The 19,289-nt window shown below is 39.8% G+C and overlaps 2 protein-coding genes across 3 annotated transcripts; one reads left to right on the top strand and one right to left on the bottom strand.

Annotated features, from left to right (window-relative positions):
• Positions 1-1,622: 1,622 nt before the first annotated feature.
• On the bottom strand, positions 1,623-13,127 carry LOC120727063 (keratinocyte differentiation factor 1-like). The gene is made up of 4 exons (XM_040021199.1): positions 13,083-13,127; positions 11,083-12,034; positions 10,886-10,972; positions 1,623-2,174 (listed from the first exon to the last, which is right to left on the bottom strand). Exons 2-4 carry the CDS (start codon positions 12,026-12,028, stop codon positions 2,080-2,082), a joined length of 1,128 nt encoding a protein of 375 aa, XP_039877133.1. The 5' UTR covers positions 12,029-12,034; positions 13,083-13,127; the 3' UTR covers positions 1,623-2,079.
• Positions 13,128-13,599: 472 nt separating this feature from the next.
• LOC120727064 (palmitoyltransferase ZDHHC18-B-like) lies at positions 13,600-19,186 on the top strand. 2 transcript variants are annotated; one of them, XM_040021200.1, is made up of 6 exons: positions 13,600-14,445; positions 15,067-15,227; positions 17,760-17,909; positions 18,062-18,199; positions 18,427-18,479; positions 18,909-19,186. In XM_040021200.1, exons 1-6 carry the CDS (start codon positions 14,195-14,197, stop codon positions 19,002-19,004), a joined length of 849 nt encoding a protein of 282 aa, XP_039877134.1. In that variant the 5' UTR covers positions 13,600-14,194; the 3' UTR covers positions 19,005-19,186. The 2 variants fall into 2 exon arrangements, with proteins under 2 accessions (XP_039877134.1, XP_039877135.1); XM_040021201.1 differs by lacking the exon at positions 18,427-18,479 and having other exon boundaries at positions 18,941-19,186.
• Positions 19,187-19,289: the final 103 nt, after the last annotated feature.

Genomic DNA, 19,289 nt, shown 5'->3' with positions numbered 1-19,289 from the left:
TCGGGCCACTTCAGGGGTGGGGTGCCCTCAGCTTCTCGGCCTGGGGCTCGGTCACTCTGGCACAGCTGGCTGCCAGCGGAGCTCACGGGCACATCACTGCAACCCCCCCCTGGCTTCTGCTCCATGGCTGCTGAGTGACCCCTCATCTGGGACTCTCCTCAGCTCTTTCTGGGATAGCGCGGCTGCCCCTCTGTTGGTCTTCCTTGGTCTCTTGTGTTCTGAGGGCCTCTGGATGTCTGGAGTTTTGATCTCCTCCATACCTGCTTCATGCCCTGGAGGACGGGGCTGTGGCTCCCCCACACCCTCTAGCAGATCATTACATGAAGGAACCTTTTAAATACAAGCACGTTCATGCTCACAGGTGTACACATGGGTGCTCACACACACAAACTACACCCTTTTTGGCTCCTACCTCAAAGCACACTGTGCGCTGTCGATCTTATGTGCTGCACAATAATGTTTAATATTTAGTAATTACTGTTATATTCACATAGATCATCGTGATGTTGTTTATTATGTTGCTCTTTTTTTCTTCTGCTTGATTTCTCTTTTTTCTTTCTCAACAGGTGATCCAGGTGATTGATATATGCATTTTTTGTCTTCTTATTTTGTTGTTGTTGGGTTTTTTTGCCCTTTATCCCCGTCCCTCTTCCCCGCTGTTTTTCTTTCCCTCTTTCTTTCTCCCTTTTCTTTTCCCCAGTCAAGTCTGTCCGGTATTTAGCAAGTGAAAATAAAATAAAATAAACAATAAAAGGTGAATCAAATAGACCATTACGGCAAAGCTGGGATGGTCCATTTGGTAAAGTAAATCTGTTGGGCATCTTTCTTCACGTTTAGACAATAATTCTGATGGCAAAAGAGCCAAACGGGACAGGCAAAAAAAAAAATTTAAAAAATGTGTGGTTATTTCTTCAAAAATATATTTTTAAAAAAAAAGCATTTTTAGGACTGTTAATAAAATTAATTCATTTCTGCTCTTTAATACCTAAAAAATTCAACTGGCATGGTGTCCAATTGTGTGCCAAAATTGGACATTTGTGGATATTCATGTATTGACAGGGCTGTAATTTTTCACTGTTTCACTTTAGAAACATAAATCTTTGCACAGATGATGTTTATATGTTGGTTCCTGAATTTCTGGAATGAAATGTGAACTGAGGCATATTTTTAAAAGGGTTATATGCTAAAAATTAAAAAGAAAATTAGGCGAGGATAAAATCTACTTACTTTTTCTGTGTTCCAGTCTCAGTAACTTTGACACAGTAATATCTGCTTCAATATTTACACATCTGATGAAATTTCACAAGTGTTAGCTTTATTTTGATACCAAAATTGTAAGCACAGAGTTTGTAATTGCAGATAAATGATCAATTACATTTGGGCATTGCATTTTCGAGCAGGAAGCTCAGAAACCCCTTTGGGGTTTAAGAGGTTAAAAAGAGATGAATAAACAAAGCGCCTATCTACCCCTTTTCTTTGCTGCCTTGTCATTTCACATTTGTGTCAGTAATGTTTTGTAATTTGTACACTTGACTTGACTTTGATCAACATCAGGTGTATCAATCTCTTTGTCAACTTCAGTATGATTTGCCCTTTTTTGTTTCTACAGACCCGACACACATACTCATCAAATCAACAATAATGAAGGCATTTGAAATGTGCAAAACAACAGAAACAACACCAACGACAAACTTTAAATCTAAGAGTAAAATCAGAGCAAGCTCGTAGGATCCTAACTCCTTCAAGGACGAGGGGACGGTTATACAACATGTATGATACAACACCTAAGAGCTGCTGATGACGTCTGCCTGCAGGACAAGCTCCCCATTAAGCAATCCTTCAAACACAAACATAACATTTATGAACCAGAAATATCTACACACAGAGCCCTGAGTTCACTGAAGTCCTTCAGACAATGTGAAATTTCACATTTTCCTTTTGCCACAGCAAAGCCACGGTCTCTGCAAACAGCTTGGCTCAGCCAGGCACTCGTGTGCAAGTAGGGTCTCCTTTCGACGTCCCGTATGTCACCTTTTGGACACAGTTTGACAAATAAAAAAAAAAAAAGTGGTGAGTGAATCATGTTCTCACATAGGTGCGGATCAGCGGGACACCTGAAGAATTTGTCTCTGTGTGTGAAGTGGAGTATGATGTCGGGGAACTAGAAGTGTGACCTGCAAGAACACAGAACAGAAAGAAAAGCTATCATGAGCATGAACATGCAAACGTGGCAGACTCATTTTGCTTCCTTGCATATCATACAGACAATACACATAATGTTTGTGTGGCAGTAAGAGTAAAGTCACCAAAACTGATACTTTCAATACCGATCCAAGCAAACAACAGTACTTGTTTTTTGACACACAAGAGTAAAGTTCGCTGTGTGGTTTCCTGTTGTTTGTTTTGCTTCACATACAAATGGAAGAGGATGCACTTAAACCAGTGTACAGGTTATGCAAAACACAAACCTGACTGTGTTTCATACTGTTCCACTCATCTACAGGCAGCACTCACACTGCAGGGAAGGACACAATCAAATAACAACACTGGCAACCACCAGTGCTACCCTTCAGCTTCCTAGTAGACATACCAGTTTCAAAATGCTACGTCACCTTGTTTGTGAGTTATTGCATTCGCAAGGTTTTCAGAAAATTGGACCTCCGACCTTGAGCTCAAGGTTGCTGAGATTCAAACTCATCCAAGATTTTTAATAGATGCACCTATTGTATCAATTTGAAGGTCCTACATTGCTTGTTTTCAGGTTATTGCATTCACAAACGTAGGTGTCCACGCCACCTGCTCACCCAGAGCGGTGCCTTTCACAGGTTAAAGACCACTTGCTGTTAAAGGTCTTAATAACTGCTTAGTTTTGTTGATTGTTGTTAGTTCCTTTTCTCATTTCTCAGATCAGGGGCCCGTTCTTCGTAGCTCGCTAAGTAAGTTAGCTGGATTAGATTGTTGACGATTTCGCGTGATCTTGGATCGTTCGGTTCCCCGAAGCTCATCCGGGACTTGCTGCCATAGCAACAGAGCCGTAAGCGTAAACCTGCTCGGGAGCAGGTTTACTTTATGTAAACAGGATTAGATCGCGGCCACGCAGGTATGTCCGCTTCATTTATACGAAAGCAACAGCGATATTCCACCACTGTTTCACCATAAATAAATATTATCAATGTAACTAAAGATAATGCAGCACTTGATCCTGTTATTGATTTCACACAGATACATACAGGTCATTTCCTAAAAAAGGGAAATGTACTATTAACATTCTATTACATGTAGTTGATTATTACAGATGTAATTCATATTTCAGAGTAGTAATTGCAAATTACTTCGTGTAATCAAGATGAGAGACCACGGCTATAAAAGCGAAGGTGGATTTGGGAAGTCTGTCGCAGCCATGTCCTGTCCGTATACGCGAGCCACCCATTGCGGAAGGTGCAAGATTGATAAGGAGAGTTTTCATAATCCAGCGTATATTGCGAGACAGACAGGATCCTTTAGCTCAGCGCGACAGTGTGCTCATAGAGAGATATCGATTTTCCCGTGAGGGTATTATTTAGTTAACCAACTTGTTGACGAGGGGGTGCAGGACCACCACCTGTCTTTTGTTGCTCTGCCCTTTTCTTGGTTGCTGTTATGAACAAACAAACAGATTATTCCAGGGTCTCTTTCCAAGAGACTAAAAGCAATATAAGTGATAAATATTACCATTCTGTAGAATATTCTTATATTTCACTTTTACTTGTTCCCATGTTCTAGTGGGTCCTGTTGTGGCTCCAATGTGAAAGGGGATATAATATAACATATTATAATATAATGTAATATAATATTGGATAATATAGTGTAATATAATAAATCTACCCTACCGCCTACTGGTGTTGGCCAGAGGGGCCGATGGCGCGATATGGCAGCCTCGCTTCTGTCAGTCTGCCCCAGGGCTGCTGTGGCTACAACCGTAGCTGCCTCCACCAGTGTGTGAATGTGAGAGTGACTGAATAGTGGCATTGTAAAGCGCTTTGGGTGCCTTGAAAAGCGCTATATCAATCCACTCCATTATTATTGTTATTATTAAATTACTTACGAGTTTAATTTGTCAGCAACTTTCTGCCAGCCCTCTCTCCTTGCTTTTGCAGCCTTGCGTTCTGATTAAACTCTGAAACTCCTGAATTCCCTCACTCAGGAGTCCTTGCTCTGCTGCCGAAAAATACCGAGCGCTCTCCTTTGACATTTTCGCCGACCAATCAGAGGGTTGCCGATCAATGTTTCTACTATCAATGCGTAGCCCCTTTTACGACACCCAGTGATCTCACATTACTTCACCCAGTTGTACTAATCGTCAACAGCAGGTGTGTTCGGGGAACCGGAATAGCGAGCTCAGAGTTAGCGCGATGATTTGGTCTTGGATGTGTCATTTGATCTTGGATGTAGTAAGCGACGTACGAAGAACGGGCCCCAGGTGTGAATCACCATCTACTTAGAAACACGAGTTCTTGGTGTCAAAAGGCCTGTGTTCATTTTATGGCTAAAGAAATCTCTAAAGTTTCACAGAAGTCATATTTTCAATAAACTACTCTGCTACTGTTGGTGTAGTGGTGTAAGCTTTCTACACAGGAGTGGAAATATATGTATGTGAATGTTTCAAGATCTCAGCAAGTGCTACTACTGCTTAGTTCCACATGTGACGGTGTTGGACCCTTCCATGGTTCTGTCACCTGTACACTGTAACGCACTTTTGTTAAAATTTTGTTGAAATTTTTAGATGGATGGTCCATTAAAAATTTCGACTGTGGTTCAGGGGGTTGGGAAGCTTGTAACCGGAAGGTTGCCGGTTCGATCCCCAGCTCTGTCTGTCCTGGTCGTTGTGTTCTTGGGCACTTCACCTACCGCCTACTGGTGATGGCCAGAGGGGCCGATGGCGCGATATGGCAGCCGTGGCGCTTCTGTCAGTCTGCCCCAGGGCAGCTGTGGCTACAACCACCAGTGTGTGAATGTGAGAGTGAATGAAAAGCACTATATAAATGCAATCCATTATTATTATTAAATGTGAACCTTTTCCAAATGTTCTTGAATTGTGTTTCTTACCTACTTAATACTTGTATGTATATTTTTTTATATAAAAGATGAAAATTGCTTGCTATTGTTATACAGATAAGCATAACTTCATGATATGTTTTGTAGTTTTGCTTCCGGCTCAAACAACCAAGATATGATTGAAGTGCAAACTTTCAGTTTTAATTCAAAAGGTTTAACAGAAGTGCTGAATTAACAGTTCAGAATTTACAGCTATTTTTATAGGACCTCATTTTTAGAAGCATGAAAATAACTGCAATTGACTAACAGTCAGTTTCATCGTCATGTGAAGCCTGTTTTCTTGTTGTTTCATGATCAATCACACAGATAAAAGACTGGATCTTTTTCACTGGATCTGTCAATATGACATCCAAAGAGCTTCGGAAGACCACAGAATATATGTGATTTCAGAACAAGTAACCAAGTCAAAAACACTCAAGGTCTTACAAACGAGAGATGTCTTCATGAATGGAAATGCAGATAATTTACAATAAGGTGCAAACCACTGGTTACATTCAAGAACAGAAGTGCTAATTAGACATTAAAAACCTAATAAAAATTAAAAAAAGGACAGACGAAACCAAGATTAACTTGCACCAGAATGATGAGGAAACTATTAAAAAGGAGAGAATCGACTCATGATCTAGTGATCCAAGGTATACCACATTATCTAACATTGTGGAGGCAACATTTTGCCATTGGCATGAATGGCTGCCAGTGGAACCAGAGTTTATTGATGATGTGAGTACTGATAGAAGTAGCAGGACGAATTCTTAATTGTACAGGGCTATGCTCTCTGCTCAGATTCAAATTCTGCAAAACATACACACACTCTGTGTTGCTTAATAAACTTTATTTAAATGTTTCAGATGAAGCCAGCTAAAAGATCTAAAAAAACAAAAACAAAACAACACATCATGCCACGATCTGAAGTTACTTTAAGAACAGATAAGAAACACAGTCATGGACATTTATCATCCATCAGTCTGGAAAGGGTGACAAAGGCCTTTTTAAGACTTTGATACTCCAATAAGTTCCACAAAAGGAGAAAAATTGCAAAAGTGGTGATCCTTCCCAGGAGTGGCCAGCCAATCAAAATTACTCCAAGATTGCACCGATGACTCACAAAAGAAAAAAGTTTAAAAAACTGAAAGTCAGTGTTCATGATTCCACAATATAAAAAAGAAAAAGGACATCAAGTTTTGGTCTGCAGACTGAGAAGAACACAAAGGCTTGTTTCACATTTACTAAAAAAATATCCCGATGATCTCTAAGACCACCACCAGGCCCTGGCTAGGTGGTGGAATCGAACTCAGGCCCTTCTTGCTGTGAGGCAACAGTGCTAATAACCGTGCTACATCTTTTAAACTAAAATCTGTTAAAACCAGCGCCGCTCAACAAAAAGTAGACCATGACTACAGAAGAGCCGTGCAACATATCATGATCATACCCTTATTTAAAGTCAAAATATATTTTTGTGCAATTTTTCCAACATTACTATTATTAAGAATTAATTTGTAAAACACAATGGATGCTCTGTCGTGGTATGGGACTGCATTTAAGCCTGTGGTGCTAAGAATTTTATCAAAATTGTAGGAATTATGAACACTTAAAAGTATCTAAGATACCGCCATGTAAAACCATCTGAAAATCATCTAACAGGCCATGACTTTATTTTATTTTTTTTAGCACACCAACAATCACAAACCCACTGCTAATGAAGTAAAAGCATTAATGGAGTCACTGTCAGTCATGGATTGGCCTCCTCAGAATTCAACATTATTAAAGCAGCGTGAGATCAAGTTGATAAGAAAAAATTGAATAACAGGCAGCAAACATCCAAATATGAGCTTTGGAATGTTTTTCAAGAATCCTGTAGATTAAAAATGACAAGAACAGAGTTTAGGCTGTTTTAAAGAATAAAGATAGTCATTCCAAACTTGTTAGAAGTGTACACTCTGCTTTTGCTTTCCATATGGTATTTGCATTTACCCATGTTTCAATAAATCGCTGCACCTATTTTCCTCAAAAATATAAAGAAATATGAGAAAAGCTAAAGCAGTGCTACACAGTACTGCAGTTCAGATTTTAATTATTTTTAACTGTGTTTTAATTGTTTTTAAATATTCTTTTGTAAGTATAAGTGACATGATGCATCATAAACCGCGTTTCGGGGCATTCATACGGTAATTTAAATCCCATACATCAAACAGGAACTTTTGGCTGTAACGAACCAAGTTGGTTGAAATGTTTGTTGTGAGTTTACCATGATTATAAGTTAGTTATTTGTTATCAGTTATTAGCTAGTTATTTGAATTAAAGGAAATTAAGGGAATCACAATCACAATCTGCTGCAAATCTCATTCCACCTAATCAATGTACAGCACAAAGCTACTGTATTATGTGCAATTTTATCTTCTTTGTAAGAAAAAAACAAGACTATTAAAATACTGAAATAAGTTCAGTCCAGAACCACTTTTGCCATTTATCTTCATTCACTCCAATCTTCAGTTCATAGTGGATAGTCTGAGCCAATAGCGTGAACCCCTTGTTGGTAAACTGTGGTCATTTTGGGCAAAAGATTATTAGAACTCTTTAGGATCCATATTATTTTATGTTCTCATCACACTCATTGCTGATGCCAGCAAATTTGCCACTCTGGCTAGAGCTACAAAAAACAAACAAGCATAGGTGGAGTAATGTTTATCAATGGCAGCCATCTGGAAATGTTTCCAACAGCCTAGCACCAAACACAAACAGTTCCACAATATGTGGTACAGCGGCTATATTTTCAAGGATACAAATATGCAATAAGCTCACTCTCAAAGATGGAAAGAATGGTAAGAAAAAGAAGACAGGAGAGGAATATAAGGGAACATTTTCAAAGTGCTCAGTGACATCTAATAAATCTGAAATGTAATGTTTAGGTACGGTTCTGAAGTATGCTGGAGTTTTAAAATTAGATATTGGATCAAACATGATGTATAGCTGTAGCATACATTTTTATTATAAGGCCGGATGAAAATATAGACCGTTCAGTACAGTTCAGTGCAGGCTAAAGTAGCTAGTTTGCAGTGTTGTGGTAAAGTTTACAGTAATGCATGTTGTACTGGTGCAGGGCAAGCTATGGTTTTGATGGTCAATGTTACACCATGCCAAGTGAAACTGTGCTTATCTCTTTAAGCTTATCTGTGCGATTATGTTACTGAATTCAGTTAACACTACAGAGAGCAATAAAGCTTAGAGCTTACAGCACAGCTCAGGTGATCACAGCCTGTATGCAAAAAGAACAAATCTACTGTAGCTTACAAAACAAATTTTTACACGTCTTCTTTCTAGTGAATTCCCCCCATGCTTCATTTTTACACTGTACCCCGCACGTAGAATCTCACATTAACCCATGAATAAAGCAATTAGTACAACTTTGATACAATTTAGGATGTTTTATTTAGCTATTGACTATGTGCACGTTAGCATATGCTACTTCCGGTGCAGAAACTCCTGTGGGGAGCTTTGTTTCCGGTGTCCTATTCATGCCCTGTTTACGGTCCAAAACAAGTTAAGCAAATGAATGAATCAAGCGGCGATTTACATTTCTATAGATGTCTTGGGCATTTACCCAATATATCCGTAAATGATGTTCATCGACTTGTCGATATTTTTCCCCCGCGCCTCAGGGCAAAAGAGAAAATGGATTCAAATGTTATATTTCTCAGCTGTCCCTCGTTTATCACGGGTGTTATGTTCTAAAAATAACCAGCGATAGGTGAAATCAAGTAGCCAATTTTATTTTTTGACGGTGCCAAACGTTTCGTGGACATCGTGGACATACAGTACTGCACTTCAGAGTCACACTGCTAGCGATCGATGCAGTGATTCTGTACTGTACAGGAGAGACGTCACGGAGGAGATCGTCTGCAGCGATCAGGACGCAGGACACAATGCAAAAAAAAATAAGCATGCAAACTTGCACTAAAAAATCTGCGAAACAGTGAGGTGAAAGGTGAACCGCATTATAGCGAGGGACCGCTGTAATTTTTAAGGTAAGTCACAACATACCCTTCGTACATACTAATGTATAGAAACCCTTACCAGCAATCATTCATTTTTGTGTGGCTTTGTTCACGGTTTGTTAACGTGCTGTGTAGGTGTGTACTTGACTAGCTGATCTCGACATAATGGGGGAAACATCTGGTTTGACTATTCTTCACCTGTAGTTTGAATGCTGAACATTTGCCTGTTTAAATCATAAGACCAGTCACTATACAGAGATGTGCTTCTGAATGTGGATGATGTGTCTTCTGCAGTGATGCAGTTCTGCTTGTGTTGAGTGATGTAAACAACTGATCGATCTAAACTCTTTAAACGTCAAAATTGATCATTAGATTTTTTTATGACACAACCGTGGTGAGTGTTCCCACCTTCTGCTCTTTGTAACTTAACGCGATCTTTCCGTTTTTGAGTTTTGGACATGATTTTGGAGTATATCTTCGCAGTAGCGATTGACCGCAAAGTAAAGCTACCGGATATGTACAACCCCACATCCGGTCTCAAACCAGGAAGTTAGCATTTTCTCGTGCACAGGGTCAATTGTAATTCCCACGGATTCCCTTTTGTTTGATTTGTGATACCAAACTTAATTACATATGAATTAGGCCATGAAATAAAGAGAATGAAAGGAAACAAAGGTGTGAGAAAATGTCAATCTTAGTTTTGCCAATTGCTAAATGCTTTTAGAAAAAAAACAAAAAAAACAACGTATTCCTTAGTCTTCGTAAACATTTAACTTAGTGCTAACCTATTTCTAAACAAATCTTTTCTATTGCCTGAACTCAGTTATCAGTTAATGACAAAAACACATAATTGTGAAAGCCAGATCATGAAAAACATTGATTAGTCAAAAATCACAAATGTTAGCTTTCTTTTTTTTTGGTTAAATAATCCAACCACACTGCCAGTGTAATTTATGTTTGGTAGCTTGTAGTTTGATATGATTTGTTTTTAAATTTACTTCAGTCATAAAGTGCACAGATAAACTGTTACTGTAAAGCAGTGGTTCTCAAACCTGTTCTGGCATCTCCTGCTTCAAAACGTTCATGCCCCAATAATATTTTTTTATGAATCATTAACAATAAAAACGGTTCAAAATAATTTGGAAAAATCACTTAAATACTGACCTAATTTCACTTCATACTGTTTACCTAGCTGTCAGTGCCCCACCTGCAGGGGCTCCACGCTCACTGAAATGGAGTGAAGCAACTCAATAGAAATGACGCAACTGCTCCAAAAGCTACTTTTTGACTGGTGCAAAACAGCAGATGTCTGTTCCTGACTTACTGAGAGATGAAACTGCACAGCTGCTCACACATATGTGACAAAGTGTGACTGTAACATTCACTGATGCACATTATTTTTTAATCCAAGGCTCTAAAACAGAGAAGTTACAGAAAGTATAAATGTAAAGAAAACTTGAGTGATTGAATTGAATCCTGTGCCCCTCCCACATCCTACTTCTAGTATATAGTAAGTAGTACATAGAAGAGCCTTAGCAGGCCTCATCTATGTAACCTCATGGTGACTGAAGCATCTATAATCAGTCTTGATAATGAATAAACCACTCAGAATGTTATGTAACACCATGACTGCAATGTCTGTCAGCAGAGTGGCGGATTTTACTTGCAGTTTCTATTTACTGGCACTGAATGGCTTATATCGTCTATTGTACAGTGGAGCTAGTCTAATAAATTGACTTTATCAGAATAGCTCGTTTAGGACAGACTTTCAACAAAGCAGAATAGTGCAGATTTCTTACCTCCATTGTTCCTCCAAATCTCCCTGGCACACTGATCAGAGGAGGTCAAATCTGATATCTGGATATTGGGATTTGATTTGTAGTCATCTTAGATAAACAGAGAAAAATGAGATTGTTACTTGATGGCACTGAAGCATTTCCTAGATGCCGGCAGGAACACAGATATTTCTGTAGTAAAGGAGTCGGTCAGGACTTACTGTTGTTGCTCAATGAAAAGGACTCGCTCTCCCTCATCGTCTCGTTTCCGCTGTCCGACAGTGTCCTCTCATTCCTGGAGATGTGCGGCCTCTTCTTCGTACTCTTCCGAGTGCTAATGCGGATGATTCCACGCACTAGCCGACACTCGGCCTCCTGCTCATCCATTTTATGTTCCTCAGCCAGTGAGTTGATGAGCTGGTTGATGGCCTTGCTCTTTTTCAGGAACACCGAGTCTGAGGTGCACCGGGCCAGTTCTTCAATCTGATATTCAGAGTAGAGCTCCAGCAGCTTCTTAGTAATCAGGGAGTCCACATTCTCCTCCCCATCCTCCCAGTCATCAATCCTTATAGACTCATGCAGCGACTGGTGGCTCGGCAGTGTCTGAACACCAGGAGGTGGCACGTATGGCAAAGTGGGAGGATTGGTTTTAGCACCTAAATACTCTATCGTGCTGTCCACTTTGACTCCAGCAATGTGGAGATCCTCCAACCAGGGTTCTTCTGCAGTGTACTCTTCTTTGTTGTCTCTTGAGTTCATAGCTTGGAGACTCAACCTCTCTGGTTCATCTGGTGAACTCTCCTTTGGTGCCAGGCATGGAGCAAGGATGGAGTTCTGGCAGACCCTGTACAGGCCGCAAGTAAGTATGCTACATATAAAAGTCCTACAGCTTCTTGGAGAAGCGCATGGATTGCAGGTTTGGGTTGCAGTGGATGGCTCAGCTGAGCCAGGAATGAAGCCAATGGTCTCATACTGTCTGCCATTAGCATCCTTCAGGTCAGCTTTGTGGACTCCTTTCGGCTCTGGGTTTTGTGCTCTGTCTTCAACTGGGTCCACACAACGTTCTTCATAGGACGACCCCTGGCTGTTGCTCCGGCTGGACCGAAGCCTGTGGCCTGCGCCACGTCCTGAACCATGCGTAAGGCTGCTGGAGGTGCCAGCAGACATGATTGACTGCATCAGAAAATCCAAGAACAAAAATGAGAAAAACACTGAGGTCATCTGAGGTTCAATTAAATGATGAGACAGGGTTGAAATAGTACAGCTAAACAAAACGTTTCTTATAAATCCACATTGTTAAGCAGGAAATAAGTGTGCTCCTAAGCACCTGAGGGCATTTCTCTTCAAAACAATCGTGAAACTAATATCCGCAGGTGGCAGGTAATGCAGCCCAACAGGTTTTACGGAGTATGTGTACACACAGTCAAACACAATTACCCGTTCTTATATCAAATATACTGCATGATGTCATGGAGATCACAAAATACTCATTGAAACTCCAATGAGTACACTTTCTGGTGATTCACACCTATGTTCATTTCAGAATTATATAGTTTTATTTCCTTTTACTCATTAAGAACACATAACAGTGATGAAGGCTACTCTGTGGATATGGATCATTAAAATTAATTTAACGACAAGTGTGGCTATTTCGCCAGTCATTAAAACAACCTGAGTAAAGACGAATGAATGCCGAATTTTAAAAAAAATGTGTAATTATAAATTATAATTATTTTAAATTTGTATTTATTTATTTATTACATGAATCTTATTAGAAAACGACAATGTTGCAATTCTTCAGTAGTGTTTGGCAACCTGTGTTGTGACGATATACGCCTGGACATTTATCAACAGTATGACTTAGCTTTTAAAAAAACAAGTCAAACGGGACTATAGTATTGCGGTTTTGTCTTTATCTAATCACAAACTCGATTTGACGGTAACTTTAGGAACATATGAGCTCGAATTTCGTCTCAAATACAAATATTATTTTCACTTTCATGGCGACTTGTCATTGCGGCAGTTTCCTCCATTTGAGGACTTTCTCACCTAACATTACTCACAGTTTACACGGTGCGTCCACCGGCCGTCTCCCGAATTAATGCTAGATTCTCCACTTTATGGTACGCATTTATTTATTGTAATCCATTTCGAACGTTTCGTGTATGAATTTCGGCCCAAAACGCCAGTTTCAACAAAGTTTTCGACCAAATCTGTGTACCTGAGCGTCAAGGTAGAAGAGGCGCACCAGGTAGCTACAGCCAGAGGTTGGCCTTCCGGTTGTAAGTGACTCACAAAATAAAATGTACATCAAATTGCCAATGTAATTTTGTATCTTGCACGATAATAGCGCATCACGGGCGTCTTAACTTTTCTCAGGAAGGCAATGATAAAAAACAACAACAGTTAAAACACAGTTATACCCAGCCTACCATTATAAAAGGTAATTTTTACAGTTTTATTTTTTTAACAGATTTCCGGTGGTTATTGTCGTTATCTGTGAACCAGCGTCAAGTCACCTACACTGGTCATTGAATTACCGGATATTCCACATGAAAGTATACTGATATTTTTTTTTTACACATATTTGAGAGAACAATTTAGTAACAACAGTGCGAGTAAATAAAGTACATCTCTAACCAATATTTTCGTATGACTTTTATTATTATGGTACATAAAATATAATATTGAATGTTGTAGTTTATTTAGAAAGAAAACCAACCGGAAATACTACATTTCTTTGCGTTTACTTTGACAACACGGCTCGTTTTATGGCAACGTAGCTAAACAGCAGGTAGTCACGAATGTGTCAGGACTCCTCCTAGTAGAGCGATATGCATTAAAAATAACAAAGTTTTTGTGTTACATGTCATTTACTCATAAAGGATCGCCGGAGCTTAGCATAAAGGCCGGCAATAATCTATAAGTCGAGGAAGCTAACAAGCTAGCAGTGGTAATAGCACTTTGGATTTACTGTTGTTAAATAACTCCGCAGCTGGATGAGCTTGCTAGGATGAATGGGAAAGCTAAGAAGCTAACGATGGTCATTGTGTTGTAGGTTGTATTTGTGCTGTCTTTTTGGAGATAAACTTTTATAAATAATAAATTAGGAGTTATGAGAATAAACAGATATGTAATTTCGAGCACGGGGTCTCGTGGTTATTTACAGCTGGATATCCTCCGTGTGGGATTAGCTTATTTTCTCCTTGGAAAGACGACATTCACTCCTTTCAGCTACCTCAAAATACACGGGAGTCGGTGATGCTGTCGGTCGCTGGACAAATGCACCGGGTGTCCGAACTAGGACAGAGCGGCCAGACTCCGTTATAAACAATGAAAAACTGCGAGTATCAACAAATAGACCCGCAAGCACTTCCGACGCCCACCCCGACCCCTCCGCCTCATCATGGGAATGACACGGAGAAGAAGAAGGAGCCGAGAAGACCCAGGAGAAAGTGGGAAGTTTTCCCCGGAAAGAATCGCTTCTACTGCGATGGACGGATCATAGTGGCTCGACAGAGTGGGGTCCTTCCCCTTACCCTGGGTCTCATCCTCGTCACAAGTGGTTTATTTTTTATATTTGAGTGAGTTCGTCTTATATTATATGGTTCTGTAATACTGATTGCGAGTTCCGTTCAAAAGTTGTCCACAGATGATACAAAGCTGCTTTTTAAGCGATATTTTAATGAACTGAGCCCTGTCTGGCGCATCAAATCTGTTTTATTTATTTATATTGTTTGTCTGTTTGTTTTTTCCAAAAGCAAGAGACTCGCTAACATACAGTTGGACTTAACAGGATGATATTTAATGATGCAGATTGCTCAAAAAAACAAAGCAAAACAAAAAAAATACCGACCAAAGCGCATTTTTGACCCTGCACTGTATCGATATTTGTTTTAACATGTGTGTTGCAATTATGTTAATTTTTAATGTTTTTTTTTCTTAATATTTGAAGCTAAGTGCACATTTTTAAGAAGTAGTGCTTAATAATAGAAACAGGATTCTTTCTGCCACAGTAGAGTGAAAATGTGTTCAGTCTTCTGGGAGTTTTATGGCAATTAAAAGAGTTGAATGTTAATTAAAATTAGATCCATCAGTGAGTTAAAGAAAAGAAGAAGGTAGGCTCAGTTATATGTGACAGAACATTGTCTGCATCTTTTCCCAGTGTGCCTTGGTAATTACCCCTGCCTGTGTTTGTTTCTCAGTTGTCCGTTCCTGGTCAAACACCTGACCAGCTGCATACCTGTTATTGGAGGAGTCCTCTTTGTGTTTGTGCTCATCACCCTGCTCCAGACCAGCTTCACCGACCCCGGCATCCTGCCCCGAGCAACACCAGATGAGGCTGCAGACATTGAGAAACAGATTGGTAATGTCTAATAGCTGCACTAGTAACTATGAGGTTGTCTGCAAGGCCTTTGAATTTGACGTCCCGAATTGTTTCCTACAGACTGACATTCTGTTGGAAACACTGCTGGATAATAGGAGGAGTGGGGCTATATGCACTTGAGTGTACTGTGTGCTAAACATCAGTCTCTGGGGCTGAAAAGGCTTAAATGCCCAATATCTGCAGTTCCTCAAATAGCCACTGGAGGCAAACTCCAAAAACAAGCCAACCCAATGGTGGCACTGAGAGGTCAAATGGACTGCAACTCAAGAAAAAGCCTGCATATAGAAAAATGCTGTAAAAGCACTCAAAACAAAACACAAGTGTTTCTGAGAAGGTGATAACGTGACAGACTAGCTGTGACTGTAACGAAAACCAAAACATGCGATTTATACACATGAATCATGTGATTAGATAGCAAGATACATTTAAAATTGCCTCTATAGTTACCCCCCTCATAATAATCTTACCCATAAACCAGTACTGCTTAAACACAGGTTATTTTATTCCAAGTTATTGAAGAGTCAGTGGCCTTGACTTTGTTTTGATTAAAACACCATTCATAGTTTCAAGAGAATGAAAGCGCTGTTCTGGTGTGGCTAATTATTTATTCTGGAATCACACATGCGCGTACATTTTAATGGCTCAGTCACAATTTAAAATTCTTCAGGTCATTTTAATGATGCGGAAGTCATCAAGACATAAAAGAACATAAGTGGAATTTGCTGTGTAATAAACGTCATGTTGGCACGTTGAAAAGTGTCTGCTGCCTTCTAATTTTGGAGTGAAGTTTTCACTAGATTTTATACAGATTTATTTTCCCCAATCTTTCACACCTCAGACCTGTTCAAAGCTCATCAGTTATGTTCACTGTCAGTTTTATGCCATGCCAATATTATTTTTACTTTCCATATGACTTGCATCGTTATAATGACCTGCATGTCTAAAGCTGGCTTTCTGTGCACTTTGGAAACTCCTACTCATGACCAGAGTTTAGGCAGTGGTGATGTAAGATCCACATGTTATCCAACTGAACTGTACAACAGCTATTTTTGAAATGAAGATTCTGGCGTGACTGTTGAACATTTATTTGGGCCCCAATGTTTCAGGAAAGATTCTGGAAAGCTCTCTTGTGTAGCTTCTTAGTTTGAATTAGCGCACGGTTTAGTATGGTATGGAATGGATGACACCGACTATTGTAAAAAAAATAAATAAATAAAGAAAAAAAACCCCATAAGGAACCATCTGTAAGTTGCGCAAAAAGAATAGCGGGTATTTCTTTTTTTTCTATTATTTTTCTCATGTTGGTCAACCTCTCAGGCACAGTGTCCAAGTTACTGGGAGAGAGTTTTTGCAGGTTAGTCATTTTGTGAAAGATGACACATCATTTTCCATCTGCTGTTACGAGCTGCACACCTGACACCAGATGTCTTTCTGCTCAGGCTATTATTGGGCTATAATCCACCCCTGGCCTTGAGTAAGAGTGGATAAAGGCGCAAGTTGTTACAGCCCAGTGAAGTGGTCAGACCTGATTTTACAAGGATGTGAAGTGTGACAGAAAATGATTATAGGTTGAAATTGTGTACATTAAAACAGGATTCATACGTACACTATGCTTCATTGATTGACAGTGGGAGTACCTGACATCTGGGGTGTCTTTGCTGGTGGGATAGTCAAAGCAGTAACAGCTAGCCATTAACAAGGCAAGCTAACTGAGCTTTAATGATCACTTAGCATGAGTCACACTAACTGCCTGTTGCTAATGTTCTCCATTTTCATGCTGAATTACACAAACTTCCTTCATATTTTAATAACATGATTTGATGGATGGATTTGATTGGCTGCCATGGTGCTGGCATTGGAGAACTTTCTCAACTTTTAAGTGCAAGCACTGAAAGCAAAACAAAGGTCCAGATTCACAGTTTAGTTGTGCACTGCATTTAAAGTCAATGAGAGGTGTGGGGATTGAAGTTTGAAATGCAAATGTGTAAATCCCTGTTTTGTGTGCATGGAGACCTCTCCAGGCACTCCAGGTTCTTCAAACTGCCCATAGACACAAGCAGTGTTCAGGTTCATTTGTGTTTCAAAATTGGCTGTAGGTTTGAATATGAGTATGAATGTTTGGCTTCATGTTCTAGCCCTGCGACACACTGGCCACCTGTCCAGGGTGCACTCCCCTCTTCCCCTGTGGGTTCAGTCTGTAGCAGTGATTGAGGGAAAACTTTTTGAAATGATCTTTTAGAGCAATCTTCAAAAGGTTTTTAATGAGAAGCTCAAAGTACTGACCAGAGATGCGTGCAGCCCTAATGATGTGCACGCATTGCTGATAATGTGATGGTATCCATTCACACTTTTATCGTGCTTTAAAGTGGTTTGTGAATGTGACACTTGTAAGTTTGCTGCCATGACTTTGATGGAAGTGGAAACTCGATGCTTACTGCAGCAATAACTGCACACCTACCTTAGATTTAAAGCACAACACTGTGTCCCTATTTTCACTGTTCTTCTCTGTAGACAACACTGGAAACACCAGCTATCGACCTGCCGCCTCGCACCAAGGAGTGCTAATCAATCAGCAGGTGGTGAAGCTCAAGTACTGCTTCACCTGCAAGATGTTCCGCCCTCCGCGCACCTCCCACTGCAGCCTGTGTGACAACTGTGTGGGTGAGCTGTGAACACACAGTGACACTGACATTTACAACCCATAAATAATAAAAAGAGGCTTCACAGAGCTGCAGAGAGCGCACTTTTATATAGCTCAGTGCTCTAGAGTTTTTTTAACATTCCTAAAATGTGAGTTGATCACTGTCTTTCAGAGAGATTCGACCATCACTGCCCCTGGGTTGGGAACTGTGTAGGGAAACGTAACTATCGGTTTTTCTACACCTTCATCGTGTCGCTCTCCTTCCTGACGGCGTTCATCTTCGGCTGTGTGACCACACACCTAGCACTGAGTATGTGGTTTTGCTCTGATCTGCAGGTGTTTTCATGCTTGGGAAGTAAGCCGGCTTCAAATAGCACCTGCTTGTTTGTTTTGTTTCATTCGGACTGCCAGGCGTGGTTCACAACAGCAGAGCAGTTTAATGTCTGACAAAAGCCATATACGTGGATCAGCTCGGTCATTTCCCACACAAATTAAATTTTATCATCCTGAAATCCTGCTCACTTTCCTCTTTTTCAGGAGCTCAGGGCGGGAAGGGCCTAGTGTTTTGCGCTTCAGGAGAGTCCGGGGAGATATCCTGTACCGAATAAGATTTTTTTACTCAAAAACACAGTCAGTGACAGAAGTCGGATGAAAATCAGTCAGCTTGCATATGTATATATAACATATACATAGACACCATTGCCATCTGTGATCATTTTTCTTATTTGTACTGTTTTTAATACCGTGTTTTCTTCACTTTATATTAGGAAACAAAATTACTGTAATCCGTAGGGAAGTACAGACTGAGGCTTTCTGGGCTGATATCAGGTTCTAAATAACAATTTGGCAAATATCCAGTGCTCGAATGGGGATATGTTTTAGTTGATTAGCTGTTGTTATGTCTTATATATTTCTTGCATTGTGCCAGTGAAACAAATTTGGCACAATTTTCAAGCCTTTTGTTTTTTCTATGTAGCCAGTGTTTTGATAACTTTGCTTTCCTTGACTCAGTCTTTCACTGCAGTGGAGCTGGTGATATGTTTCTTTTCAGTTTGGTCCATTTTGGGCCTCTCAGGCTTCCATACATACCTGGTTGCTTCCAATCTTACCACTAACGAAGACGTGAGTACCCAAAGCTGCTTTTATGACTCAGTTTGTTAGACGACATCATGTTATTTTGTTCATTTTGTGATGCTTGTTAAATCAAAGAAAATATACTCTGTATGTAATTTGTAAATATAATTAATATTAATTTTCTGTTAGTGTGGAAGTATATTTAACATTAGAATACTTTTAATTAACAATAACAATAGTAACAACAACACAAATTAATACTAATATTTTGTTAGTAGTAAGGGAAATCTTGCAGATACTTTTGTATTCACAAAGTGAACAAACTC

This window comes from Simochromis diagramma, unplaced genomic scaffold (assembly GCF_900408965.1).
Source record: "Simochromis diagramma unplaced genomic scaffold, fSimDia1.1 OVJJ01000753.1, whole genome shotgun sequence".
Taxonomy (NCBI): domain Eukaryota; kingdom Metazoa; phylum Chordata; class Actinopteri; order Cichliformes; family Cichlidae; genus Simochromis; species Simochromis diagramma.
Note: the sequence above shows the minus strand (reverse complement) of the source record. Positions and strands in the feature narration are given on the sequence as shown.